We start from the raw sequence: 14,053 nt of genomic DNA on the forward strand, positions 1-14,053 counted from the left end.
GGTCACCAGCAGGAGGAAGGAGGTCCTGATTCCTCTATATAGATCTTTATTTCACTAGAGGGATCACCAGCAGGAGGAAGGAGATCCTGATTCCTCTATATAGATCTTAATATCACTAGAGGGATCACCAGCAGGAGGAAGGAAGTCCTGATTCCTCCATATAGATCTTTATATTACTAGAGGGGTCACCAGCAGGAGGAAGGAGATCCTGATTCCTCTATATAGATCTTTATATTACTAGAGGGATCACCAGCAGGAGGAAGGAGGTCCTGATTCCTCTATATAGATCTTTATATCACTAGAGGGGTCACCAGCAGGAGGAAGGAGGTCCTGATTCCTCTATATAGATCTTTATTTCACTAGAGGGATCACCAGCAGGAGGAAGGAGATCCTGATTCCTCTATATAGATCTTAATATCACTAGAGGGATCACCAGCAGGAGGAAGGAAGTCCTGATTCCTCCATATAGATCTTTATATTACTAGAGGGGTCACCAGCAGGAGGAAGGAGATCCTGATTCCTCTATATAGATCTTTATATTACTAGAGGGATCACCAGCAGGAGGAAGGAGGTCCTGATTCCTCTATATAGATCTTTATTTCACTAGAGGGATCACCAGCAGGAGGAAGGAGATCCTGATTCCTCTATATAGATCTTTATATCACTAGAGGGATCACCAGCAGGAGGATGGAGGTCCTGATTCCTCTATATAGATCTTTATATCACTGGAGGGATCACCAGCAGTAGGAAGGAGATCCTGATTCCTCTATATAGATCTTTATATTACTAGAGGGATCACCAGCAGGAGGAGGGAGGTCCTGATTCCTCTATATAGATCTTTATATCACTGGAGGGATCACCAGCAGTAGGAAGGAGATCCTGATTCCTCTATCTAGATCTTTATATCACTGGAGGGATCACCAGCAGGAGGAAGGAGGTCCTGATTCCTCTATATAGATCTTTATTTCACTAGAGGGATCACCAGCAGGAGGAAGGAGGACCTGATTCCTCTATATAGATCTTTATATCACTAGAGGGATCACCAGCAGGAGGAAGGAGGTCCTGATTCTTCTATATAGATCTTTATATCACTAGAGGGATCACCAGCAGGAGGAAGGAGATCCTGATTCCTCTATATAGATCTTTATATCACTAGAGGGATCACCAGCGGGAGGAAGGAGATCCTGATTCCTCCATATGGATAGTAATGGTGTGAATACACGATTAGAATATCGCCCGATCATTCGACCAACCGACTTTTGAAAAAGTATTCGTCGGTCGAAAACGTTGCCAACATACACGGTCCGAATATCGCCCGACCGTTGCCCGCCGACCATCGAAACAGTGTTCGCCGGTCCTCATGCGTGATGAGGTTATACAGATTTAAACTGAACGACCTCAACACCACCGTATAGAATATCGTTCTTTCGCAAACGAGACGACAGAATTTTTCGGGTTTTTCATTCACAATATCGATATCGCTCATTGATGGCTGGGCATTAACGAGTAGAATATCGGCCGATCGCTCGCTGAACGGAAATTTCCGGCCGATATTCCAGCCATTAGTCATCGCTGCTCACATCTGCAGGCTGCGGTGATAATTTGTATCCGCAGCACCTGCGTATCCTCCGCCCAGGATCAGACCTCCAATTACTGCCCATTATCCCTGATAATTGCTTCCACCGATCTAATGGACAGCAGAGCCAAGGCCTTTCTCTCCGGCAGTGCAGCTTCATATTCTACGGTATGACTTGTTTTTCTAGAAATTCTGATGTTACATAACTGCTGGCCTGTAGTAACCTCAGACTATTCTGTAACTGTACAATGCTTCTGTACTGTGCAGAGATCCCTTGCGATCGCCGCCAATTAAAACACCACACAGGAAGCGGTGCAGTCTTTTGCCAATGCCGTAATAAAATAGGAAACAAAACAGATTTTGTCAGTATGAAGGAGGATGTGCATAAGCGCTGATGGATCCCTTCCCCCTCCTCTTTTATCGGTTAACAGATTTGTATTTCCGTCCAACCAGTCCCTAGATTTACACAGCTCCGCCACACAGCACAGCCCTGTCCGGCAGAGCAGGAGACTTGATTTGACTTCTGCTTCAGTTATGTAACACGTATAGAGGTCTTAGCCATCACCCAACTTGTGGCCTTGACAGCGAGAGAAGCAGAAGACTGATGGTGTCACTTTGCCCCCTTTTACTCCCTTACACATGAGCACTGCAGTACAACTGATTGGCTTCTTGTGCTGCTTCTCCCTCCCCCATTCCAAACTCTGCTGTGCAGGGCCTGCAAGAGCTTTTTATCATGTATATCTGTTTGCATTTAAATAAATAAATTTAATGAGATGTATAAATAAATAAATAAAGAGAGGACTGCATTAATTTGTGTCTCGTATATCTGCCTGAATCTTTCATTTTACTTTCAAATACACCTAGTGTTGGGGACCTGAATCTAAAGATATCGACCCTTTGACATCCACTATTTGGCAGCACTGGTATGAGAGAGAGGTGCAGCACTAGGGCCAATCAGGTGTGCCGCATGCACATGTGCTGACAAGCAACATGCTGATAGGAGGAGAGAGTATTCTACCCTGGTGCCCACTATTCCACAGACTTCAATAATTTGAGGGTCTATCTTTCCCTGGTGTCCTCAATTCCACTGACACCAATGATTTGGAGAGATATACCTTCCTGATGCCTACTACCCCACTGACACCAATGATTTGGGGAGATATACCTTCCTGATGCCTACTACCCCACTGACACCAATGATTTGGGGAGATATACCCTCCTGATGTCTACAACCCCACTGACACCAATGATTTGGGGAGATATACCTTCCTGATGTCTACTACCCCACTGACACCAATGATTTGGGGAGATATACCTTCCTAATGCCTACTACCCCACTGACACCGATAATTTGGGGAGATATACCTTCCTGATGCCTACTACCCCACTGACACCGATGATTTGGGGAGATATACCTTCCTGATGCCTACTACCCCACTGACACCAATGATTTGGGGAGATATGCCTTCCTCATGTCTACTACCACACTGACACCAATGATTTGTGGAGATATACCCTCCTGATGCCTACTACCCCACTGACACCAATGATTTGGGGAGATATACCCTCCTGATGCCTACTACCCCACTGACACCAATGATTTGGGGAGATATGCCTTCCTCATGTCTACTACCCCACTGACGCTAATGATTTGGGGAGATATACCTTCCTGATGTCTACTACCCCACTGACACCAATGATTTGGAGAGATATACCTTCTTGATGTCTACTACCCCACTAACACCAATGATTTGGGAAGATATACCCTCCTGATGCCTACTACCCCACTGACACCAATGATTTGGGGAGATATACCTTCCTGATGTTTACTACCCCACTGACACCGATGATTTGGGGAGATATGCCTTCCTCATGTCTACTACCACACTGACACCAATGATTTGGGGAGATATACCTTCCTGATGTCTACTACCCCACTGACACCAATCATTTGGAGAGATATACCTTCCTGATGCCTACTACCTAAATTGACACCAATCATTTGGGGTGATTTACCCTCCCGATGCCTACTATCCTACTGATGCCAGTGACTATCCCACTGACACCAATGATTTGGGAGATATACCTTCCTGATGCCTACTACCCCACTGACACCAATCATTTGGGGAGATATACCTTCCTGATGCCTACTACCCCACTGACACCAATGATTTTGGGAGATATACCTTCCTCATGTCTACTACCCCACTGACACCAATGATTTGGCAGATATACCTTCCTGATGTCTACAACCTCACTGACACTAATGATTTGGGGAGATATACCCTCCTGATGCCTACTACCCCACTGACACCAATGATTTGGGGAGATATACCCTCCTGATGCCTACTACCCCACTGACACCAATGATTTGGGAGATATACCTTCCTGATGCCTACTACCCCACTGACACCAATGATTTGGGGAGATATACCTTCCTGATGCCTACTACCCCACTGACACCAATCATTTGGGATGATATACCTTCCTGATGCCTACTACCCCACTGACACCAATGATTTGGGGAGATATACCTTCCTGATGCCTACTACCCCACTGACACCAATCATTTGGGATGATACACCTTCCTGATGCCTACTACTCCACTGACACCAATCATTTGGGGAGATATACCTTCCTGATGCCTACTACCCCACTGACACCAATCATTTGGGGAGATATACCTTCCTGATGTCTACTACCCCACTGACACCAATGATTTGGGGAGATATACCTTCCTGATGCCTACTACCCCACTGACACCAATCATTTGGGGAGATATACCTTCCTGATGCCTACTACTCCACTGACACCAATCATTTGGGGAGATATACCTTCCTGATGCCTACTACTCCACTGACACCAATCATTTGGGGAGATATACCTTCCTAATGCCTACTACCCCACTGACACCAATCATTTGGGATGATATACCTTCCTGATGCCTACTATCCTACTGATGCCAGTGACTATACCACTGACACCAGTGATTTGGGGAACGATTTCTTCTTGATGCCTACTATCCCACTGACACCAATCATTTGGAGAGCTATTGCTCCCTGATGCCTACTATCCCACTGACACCAATTATTTGGAGGGCCATTCTCCCCATTTGTAGGGCCAATATAACCCTGACACTAATAATTTGGGGCTATAATTTGAAGGGGGGAAGCGTGTGTGTTATTCTTTCCTATGGACCACTATCCACTAACACCAATGATTCGAATTACTATTTTTTTTTCTGGTGTTCACTAGCCCACTGACACCAATAATTTGTGGAGCTATTCCTCCCTGGGGCTCACTATTTAACCAATAATTTAAAGGGAATATCCCCCCCCCCCCCAGTTTACTATTCCACAAACATCAAAGACTTGGGGGGAGGGGTTAATCTGCCCCGGGGCACACTATCTAACTGACACAAATGATTTGGGGGAGCCGATTTACACTGGGGCCCACTATTTCTCTGACACCAATGTTTTGGAAGAGCATTCTCTCCAAATCACTGACATTAATGATTTGGTGGGCAGGGGTTGGGAGGGGGCATTCCCCCTTGGTGCCCACTATTCCACAGACTTCAATAACTTGAGGGTATATTTTTCCCTGGTGGCCTCAATTCCACTTTCACCAATAATTTGGGAAGATATTCCTCCCTGATGCCTACTATCCCACTGACACCAATGATTTGGGGAGATATTCCTCCCTGATGCCTACTATCCCACCGACACCAATTGTTTAGTGAGCTATTCCCCCCTGATGCCTACCATGCCACTGACACCAATGATCGTGGGGGTTATTCCTCCTTAATGCCTACAATCCAACTGACACCAATGATTTGGGGAGCTATTTCTCTGTGATGGCCACTATCCAACTGACACCATGATTTGGGAAAAACATTCTTTACTAGGGGCCCACTATTTTACTGACTGAATGTTTTGGAGGGGCTTTCTCCCCGGGGGGGGGGGGGGGCAACATTCCACTGATACAAATTATGTGGGGAGCTATCCCTCCCTGATGCCTACTATCCCATTGGCACCAATGATTTGGGGAGCTATTCTTCCCTGATGCCTACTATCCCACTGACACCAGTGATTTGGGGCGCTATTCCTCCCTGATGCCTACTATCCCATTGGCACCAATGATTTGGGGAGCTATTCTTCCCTGATGCCTACTATCCCACTGACACCAGTGATTTGGGGCGCTATTCCTCCCTGATGCCTACTATCCCATTGGCACCAGTGATTTGGGGCGCTATTCCTCCCTGATGCCTACTATCCCACTGACACCAGTGATTTGGGGCGCTATTCCTCCCTGATGCCTACTATCCCATTGGCACCAATGATTTGGGGAGCTATTCTTCCCTGATGCCTACTATCCCACTGACACCAGTGATTTGGGGCGCTATTCCTCCCTGATGCCTACTATCCCACTGACACCAGTGATTTGGGGAGCTATTCCTCCCTGGTGACCACTATCCCAATATCCCCAGATAATTAAGGGGGCCATAACCTTGCCTTCCCAAACTTTTATTGTGTGAGTATAAACATTACATTTTTTACTGTTTTGGCATGGAAGGTTTTGGAAGACTGGGCCCAGGTCTCACCAAGGTTGAGAACCGCTGTCTCGGAGAACACGGGTGGTTTACCGATGGACGTCACTTGTCGCCTGAAATAACTCTGATTTTGCAGTGGCAGTGGCTTAGACCAAAACACATACTGTACGTACTTAAGCTTACACGAAAGCTTGGATCTCAGCTCCCTTTTCTCCTATATGACTTGAACAGACTTGTTCCTGCTTCGTGGGTTTGTTGATAAAGGGTTTGATTTAGAATGACACTTGTATTCAAACTCTACATACTTCCAAGAAATACATTTCTCTCCAGCCTGGCTCAGCACAAACACTTAGCTCGTACGCTTAATGGACTTGTTCGCTTCCAGCCTTAGAAGCCTGTGTGAAGCCTCGGAGGACATTTGAGGACACGCGCCGATTTATAAAACATAAAAGGCTCTAGACACAACAGAAGACGCGGTCTAAAATATACATAAGCTACCTAAGAATTCTCAGGGAAAAAAATGGAAATGTGTCCCAAGCGTGAACAAATAAGAAAAAAAAAATTGGGAACCAGGGGTCCTTTTCAAAAGCCAGAGAACTCCTGCCACCAGTCTGGACCATGTGCCTTCATTGCACATCACATACAATACAACTCAGGTACAACTATGATCAGAATATGTAGTCATGGACCTTGTGTGGACATATAGACGAGGAACTGAGTACCATAAAAACAACTTTCCCTAGATAGGGGTTCACAACATGCAAAGGTTCTGATTACAGTTCACATGTGGACTCGGCGCGTTTCGGCGATCCTTCTACAGAAGCACATGTGACAGAATCAGTATACTGGAACCCACTTCTAATCTTTAACCCTCTTCCCCCCTGTGCTATATCTGAATGACAGCTACAGGAAGCTGTCATTGACATTCTCCCGTCATCGCATTGTCTGCGCGCCCCCCTGCAGCACCCGGGTGGTGTGCCCTGTGATTGTGAAGTGAGTCCGAAGGTAAAGAGCCAATCACAGCAGCCCTTTACCATGTGATCGGCTGTGTCCAATGACAGCTGATCACGGATGTAAACACAAGCTGGTTGCTCCGTTTATGTTAAAGGGTCATCACCACTGAGAATCAGGGCACTGATTATTAGTGTCCTGATAATCAGTGCCGTCCGAACAGTGCCCGCCAGTGTTGCCTATCAGTGCCCACCAATGCTGCCAATCAGTGACCACCAGTGTTGCCAATTAGTGCCCATCAATGCCTCATGAGTGTCACCCATCAGTGCCACCTACCAGTGTCTATCAGTCCCGCCTATCAGTGCCCATTAGTTCTGCCTATCAGCACCACCCATCAGTGCCGTCTATCAGTCCTGCCTATCAGTGCCCATCAGTGCCTATCAGTCCTGCCAATCAGTGCCCATCAGTGCGGCCTATCAGTGCAGCCTAATCAGTGCCACCTATCAGTGCCCATCAGTGTAGCCTTATCAGGGCACATCAGTGAAGGATAAAAATTACCTGTTTGCAAAAATTTATAACAAACTATGACATTTTTTTTCTGTCTTTTTTCGTTTGTTTAGAAAATAAAAAACCAGAGGTGATTAAATACCACCAAAAGAAAGCTCTATTTATGTGTAAAAAAAATATAAAAATTTCATTTGGGTAGTGTTGAATGACAGCGCAATTTTCGTTCAAAGTGCGACAATGCTGAAAGCTGAAAATTGGCCTGGGCAGGAAGGGGGGGGGGGGGGTGAAAGTGCCCAGAAGCCTAGTGGTTAATAGAGTAATATCAGCTAGTAGGGTGGACTGGAATTCATAGCAAGTGTATGTTGTCTATAGAGGTGCAAATGAGTAAGCCAAGGTGAAGCTACTGCCTCTCGGATTGGAAAATGAGGGTACATTCAGTAAACAGCCAATGGTATTGTACACATAATCCGGGCTGGATTCATTTGAACTAAGTTTGTTTCTATGGAAAAAGGAATATATAACCTGCACTATGGATGAAAATACTCGAATATATAAATATGGGACGTAGGGCCTAATTACATACCACAAGAATATAGCGAGCTGCTGCCCCCAATTTCCCACTACAAGAGTGGGGTCTGTGTTAAAAATTAAAGTATTGGGTAGAGGCACTGCCCTAGGTGTTGCTAATTGCCAAATCCATTTTAAGATATTTTATTGAATAAAATGTACACACTTATATAAAAGTATTAAGAGTCGCGGGAGATGAGGGACGCTTCCGCAGTCCCCGGCTTAAAACCGGATGTTGTGTAATGACGCTAGGCTCCGCCCTACGTGTTTTGTCACTCTGACGTCATCTGGAGTGATGTATGCTGACTTGTATAAATTACCGGGAGTGTAGTAAAATAAGCTGACCTAAGTGTTGCTAATTGCCAAATCCATTAAGGATATTTTTTTTGAATAAAATGTACACACTTACATAAAAGTATTAAGAGTCATGGGAGATGAGGGACCCTTCCGCCTTCCATGGCTGAAAACCAGAAGTTGCGTAATAATGCTAGGCTCCACCCTATGCGTTTCATCACGCTGACGTCATCTGGAGCGGCGTATACTGACTTGTATAAATTACCGGGAGTGTAGTAAGGTTAGCTGACCTAAGTGTTGCTAATTGCCATATCCGTTTAAGATATTTTATTGAATAAAATGTACACACTTACATAAAAGTATTAAGAGTCATGGGAAATGAGGGATGCTTCCGCCTTCCATGGCTGAAAACGCTAGGCTCCACCCTATGCATTTCGTCATGCTGATGTCATCTGGAGCTGCGCATACTGACTTGTATAAATTCCCGGGAGTGTAGTAAGATGGCGCCGCTCCAGATGACGTCAGAGTGACGAAACGCGATTTATGCACTAATGTTTTTTGGCTTTGGTTTTGTGATCATTTGCACTGATTGTGATAATTTGCACATAATGATTTGCACATGATTATTTGCACTGGATTGTGATAATTTGAAGAAGGCAGAACAGGGAGGGGGATCGGGGTTGGAGAAGCAATTACAGGAACGATGCCCTGTGTCTGTGTCTCTCCCTGCAGCAGCTGAAAGGAAGAGGAGAAACTGGCTTTCAGCTGCTGCAGAGAGCCGCACAGGGCTTCCTTCTATAATTGCCCCTCTGCCCGACCGCACTGATTCCCCGTGCTGTTGGGGCCCCCCTGTATGCCCGGGCCCCCAACAGGAGGACTGGTGGTCCCCCCTATCAACGGCCCTGCACCCGAGAGGCAGTGGCTTTACCTTGGCCTAGCCGTTTGCACCTCCATGGACAACATACACATGCTATGAATTTCAGTCTACCCTTCTGGCTGATATTACTCTATGAACCTCTTCAGCCCCGGAAGGTTTACCCCCCTTCATATATATATATACACCGTATATACTGGAGTATAAGCCGACCCGAATGTAAGCCGAGGCACCTCATTTTACCACATCAAAATGGGAAAACTTATTAAATCGAGTATAAGCCTAGGGTGGGAAATGCAGCAGCTACTGGACCACCATGAGACACAAAACAGGGGCTGCGGGCATGGTGCAGGGCATGCGGACATGGTACAGGAGATGCAGGGCTGTGGGGATGGTACAGGCATGGTACAGGAGATGGCACAGGAGATGGTACGGGCACGGCACAGGTGATGATACAGGTATGGCACAGGTGATGGTACAGGCATGGCACAGGTGATAAGACAGGAGACGGTACACAGGCATGACACAGGTGATGGCACACAGGCATGGCACAGATCGTACAGGAGATGGTACACAGGCATGACACAGGTGATGGTACACAGGCATTGCACAGATTGTACAGGAGATGGTACACAGGCATGGCACAGGTGATGGTACACAGGCATGGCACAGATTGTACAGGAGATGGCACACAGGCATGGCACAGGTGATGGTACACAGGCATGGCACAGATTGTACAGGAGATGGTACACAGGCATGGCACAGGTGATGGTACACAGGCATGGCACAGATTGTACAGGAGATGGTACACAGGCATGGCACAGGTGATGGTATACAGGCATGGCACAGATTGTACAGGAGATGGTACACAGGCATGGCACAGGTGATGGTACACAGGCATGGCACAGATTGTACAGGAGATGGTACACAGGCATGGCACAGGTGATGGTACACAGGCATGGCACAGATTGTACAGGAGATGGTACACAGGCATGGCACAGATTGTACAGGAGATGGTACACAGGCAGTGCACAGATTGTACAGGAGATGGTACACAGGCATGGCACAGGTGATGGTACACAGGCATGGCACAGATTGTACAGGAGATGGTACACAGGTGATGGTACACAAGCATGGCACAGATTGTACAGGAGATGGTACACAGGCATGGCACAGGTGATGGTACACAGGCATGGTACAGGAGATGGTACACAGGCATGGCACAGATTGTACAGGAGATGCAGTGCTGCGGGCATGGTAAAGGAGAATGTCCTGTACCATGCCCGCAGCACTGCATGAGGAAATACATTTAATTTTTAATGAGGAAATTCATTTAATTTTTAATTACATTTAAAAATGCCGCCGCCCAGCGCCAACACGTCGCTGCGCATGTGCCGCTGATGCTGGGGAAAGCCCGTAAACGTATTTTTATTATTTTTTGTTTTTTTATTGTTTTTACTAGCAATGGCGACGATCAGCGATTTTTAGCGGGACTGCCACATTGCGTTGGACAAATCACCAGTTACGTGATTTCCAGCAGGAGGGACGCCCTGCCACAGTATATATGCGTGGGACGGTCCGGAAGGGGTTTAAAGATTAGCAGTGGGTTCCAGCGTACTGACTTTGTCACATGTGCTCCTAAAGAAGAATTTCCGAAACGCGTCGAGTCCACATGTGATCTGTAATCAGAATCTTTTCATGTTCTGAGCCCCTACGTGAAGAGTCGTTTTTATTGTTCTGTAATATATTTTTAATAGTAAATAATAAAGTTGTTTTTATGGCACTCAAGTAGTCTTCTACATGTCGCAAACAAAGTCCATGACTATTATTATTATAATTATTATTATAATACAGGATTTATATCGCACCGACAGTTTACCCAGCGCTTTACAACTTGAGGGTAGAAAGTACAAATACAATACACTTTAACCACTTGCCGACCAGCCGTACCTTCAGGTTCAGGTTCCCGTGAATCGCCGTACCTGTATGGCGGTCCATGGGAGTGATCCTGGGGGCCCATTCACCAGCGGGGAAGCCGATCCACGAAGCCGGTGGCCGCGATTGCCGCCGGCCCCGCAATCTCTTCCTGTGAAGAGAGAACAGCGGTCTGCTGTTGTAAACACAGCAGACCGTTGTTCTCCCTGGAATCAATACAGAGCCCCTGTGAGCCTTCTATTTAGGAACACAGGTCTCTGTATTGATTTCACAATCCCATCCCCTATACAGTTAGAAAACACCCCCTAGGCTCATATTTAACCCTTTGATCGCCCCTGGGTTAACCCCTTTTCTTCCAGTGTCATTATTACAGTAACAGTGCATATTTTTAGCAGTGATTACTGTAGTAATGTCACTGGTCCCCCCAAAAGTGTCAAAAATGTCAGTTCGGTGTCCGATCTGTCTGCCCCAATGTCGCAGTCCTGCTAAAAATCGCTCATCGCCGCCATTACTAGTAAAATAAATAAAATAAAAAAAGTAAAATAAATAAATAAATAAAAATGACATAAATCTTTCCCGTAGTTTGTAGACGCGATAACTTTTGCGCAAACCATTCAAAATACGCTTATTGGGATTTTTTTTTATTTTTACCAAAAATATGTAGCAGAATACAAATTGGCCAAAAATTATGAAAAAATTTGATGAATTTGGGAGTGTTTTTTTTTTTAGCAGAAAGTGAAAAATATTTTTTTTTTCAGAATTGTCGCTCTTTTTTTGTTTATAGCGCAAAAAAGAAAAATCGCACAGGTGGTCAAATACCACCAAAAGAAAGCTCCATTTGTGGGAAAAAAAAGGTTGCAGTGTCGCACAACCGCGCAATTGTCAGTTAAAGTAATGCAGTGCCAAATCGCAAAAAATGGCCTGGTCATTAAGAGGTAAAATCTTCGGGTCCAGAAGTGGTTAATACAGGAGGAATCAGAGGGCTCTGTTCCTTAGAGCTTACAATCTTAGAGGGAGGGTCAAGAGATACAAGAGGTAATAACTGTGGGTGATGGGCTGATGGAGAAAATAAGACCGCATTCACACTGAAGCGGCACGACTTGTGCGCTACTTCGGGGGCGACCTGTGAAGTCCCGTGCACCGCGACTTCGGCGCGACTTGCACGGACTTCATATAATGAATGTTTATGCCAGTCGCTCCGAGGTCGCCCCGAAGTAGTACAGGACCCTTTTTCTAAGTCGGAGCGACTTGTGTCGCTCCTATTAGAACGGGTCCTGTAGCAGTCAATGGACCACGAGGGAGCGCGACTTGTCAGCCTGACAAGTCGCGGTAGTGTGAATGGAGCCTTAAAGTAGAGTTGTTAGGTGGTTGCCAGATAGGTTTCTCTGAAGAGATGTGTTAGGAATCGTCTGAAAGTGGACAAAGTAGGATATAGTTGGGCAGATTGGGGTAAAGCATTCCAGGGGATGGGAGAGGCTCGGGAGAAATCCTGGAGGCGGCATGGGAAGAGGTGACAAGGGTGTTAGAGAGCAGGAGGTCCTGGGAGGAACGAAGAGAACCATTTGGTTGGTAATTTGACCAGATATTCTGTCCATCGTTGTATATGATGATTTGCTAGGATGTGGACTGTGGGTCTGGGCTTCTCTCCTGCTATCATAGGCGTGCGCACAGGGTGTGCCGGGTGTGCCTGGGCACACCCTAATCACCTAGTGCACATTAGCATTATTGCTCTGTGTGCCAGCGGGGAGATGGGAAAGATCTCACTCTTACCAGCTCAGCCATAAGAGAAGTGCTTAAGCACTTTTCTTTTATTGTGCCAGCAGGGAGATGAATGCACCCGGGCCATATATATGTAGACACACACATGCATTTGTGCTTGAGATTTGGGGTGCACACCCTATTGCAATGGGCTGCGCACACCTATGCCTGCTATACAATACAAATCAGGATAATATCATCCAATGTTGTAGCTAACGGGCGCAAGCTGCCCCATTAATCTTATCCATCTACTGAGAATTCTCCATAGCAACATTGCAACCAAGTGATCTCAACCAAAAGACAAGAATCTAGGACAAAGGAAAGGCAGAGAGGGTCCACCTACCTTCTCCTTCTTCTTTGAAGGACTTGGGTTGGGATACAGTAAAGCACTGCATCAGCTCGTACCGTTGCCGGGCCTCCTGGTTCTCCGTTCCCACATCGTCTGGAGGCCGGATCAGCATTCTACAGTTTAATGTATGGCTGTTCCGTCGGTTGGCTTCCTGGGACCAGGGGCCACCATTCACTGGAGACAAGAAAACAAAAATAGAGCCATAAAGATATATATCATGAAAAACTACTAATACTAAACACCTTCCTGAATCCACTGATCTAATACTGACCGCTGGCCTTCCCTTCAATCTTGCACAGTTGTAAGGCTCCTCTCCAGTATTGAAATGGCTTACCTCTGATTTCACTGCACAGTGAGCTTCTCACATTGGGCATTAGAATGTTGGCAGGTGGGGTTAGCTTGCTGGTCACTAGTGGCGCTTTTCCACTGTATGGAACCGAACAGTTCGGCTCGCTTTTGCGCTTTTCCACTGCATGGTACCGCATGGTACGGTGTAGGAACGGTTCGGTACGGTACGGCGATGCTTTTCCACTACATGGAACCGAACGGTTCGGCTCGCTTTTGCGCTTTTCCACTGCATGGTACCGCATGGTACGGTGTTGGAGCGGTTCGGTACGGTACGGTACGGTGGCGCTTTTCCACTACATGGAACCGAACGGTTCGGCTCGCTTTTGCGCTTTTCCACTGCATGGT

At 46.3% G+C, this 14,053-nt stretch overlaps 1 protein-coding gene across 5 annotated transcripts in view; it reads right to left on the reverse strand.

Annotated features, from left to right (window-relative positions):
- The window catches only part of NCOA1 (nuclear receptor coactivator 1), a 755,746-nt gene that overhangs the window by 108,986 nt on the left and 632,707 nt on the right, over positions 1–14,053 (reverse strand). For all 5 annotated transcript variants that reach the window (XM_082251137.1, XM_082251140.1, XM_082251139.1 and 2 more), the window contains one exon: positions 13,355–13,534. In XM_082251137.1, the coding sequence (XP_082107263.1) occupies positions 13,355–13,534 (180 nt within the window). The remainder of the gene's footprint in view (positions 1–13,354; positions 13,535–14,053) is intronic.

The sequence above is a fragment of the Pelophylax lessonae genome (genome assembly GCF_965119305.1).
Source record: "Pelophylax lessonae genome assembly, chromosome: 3".
NCBI lineage: Eukaryota > Metazoa > Chordata > Amphibia > Anura > Ranidae > Pelophylax > Pelophylax lessonae.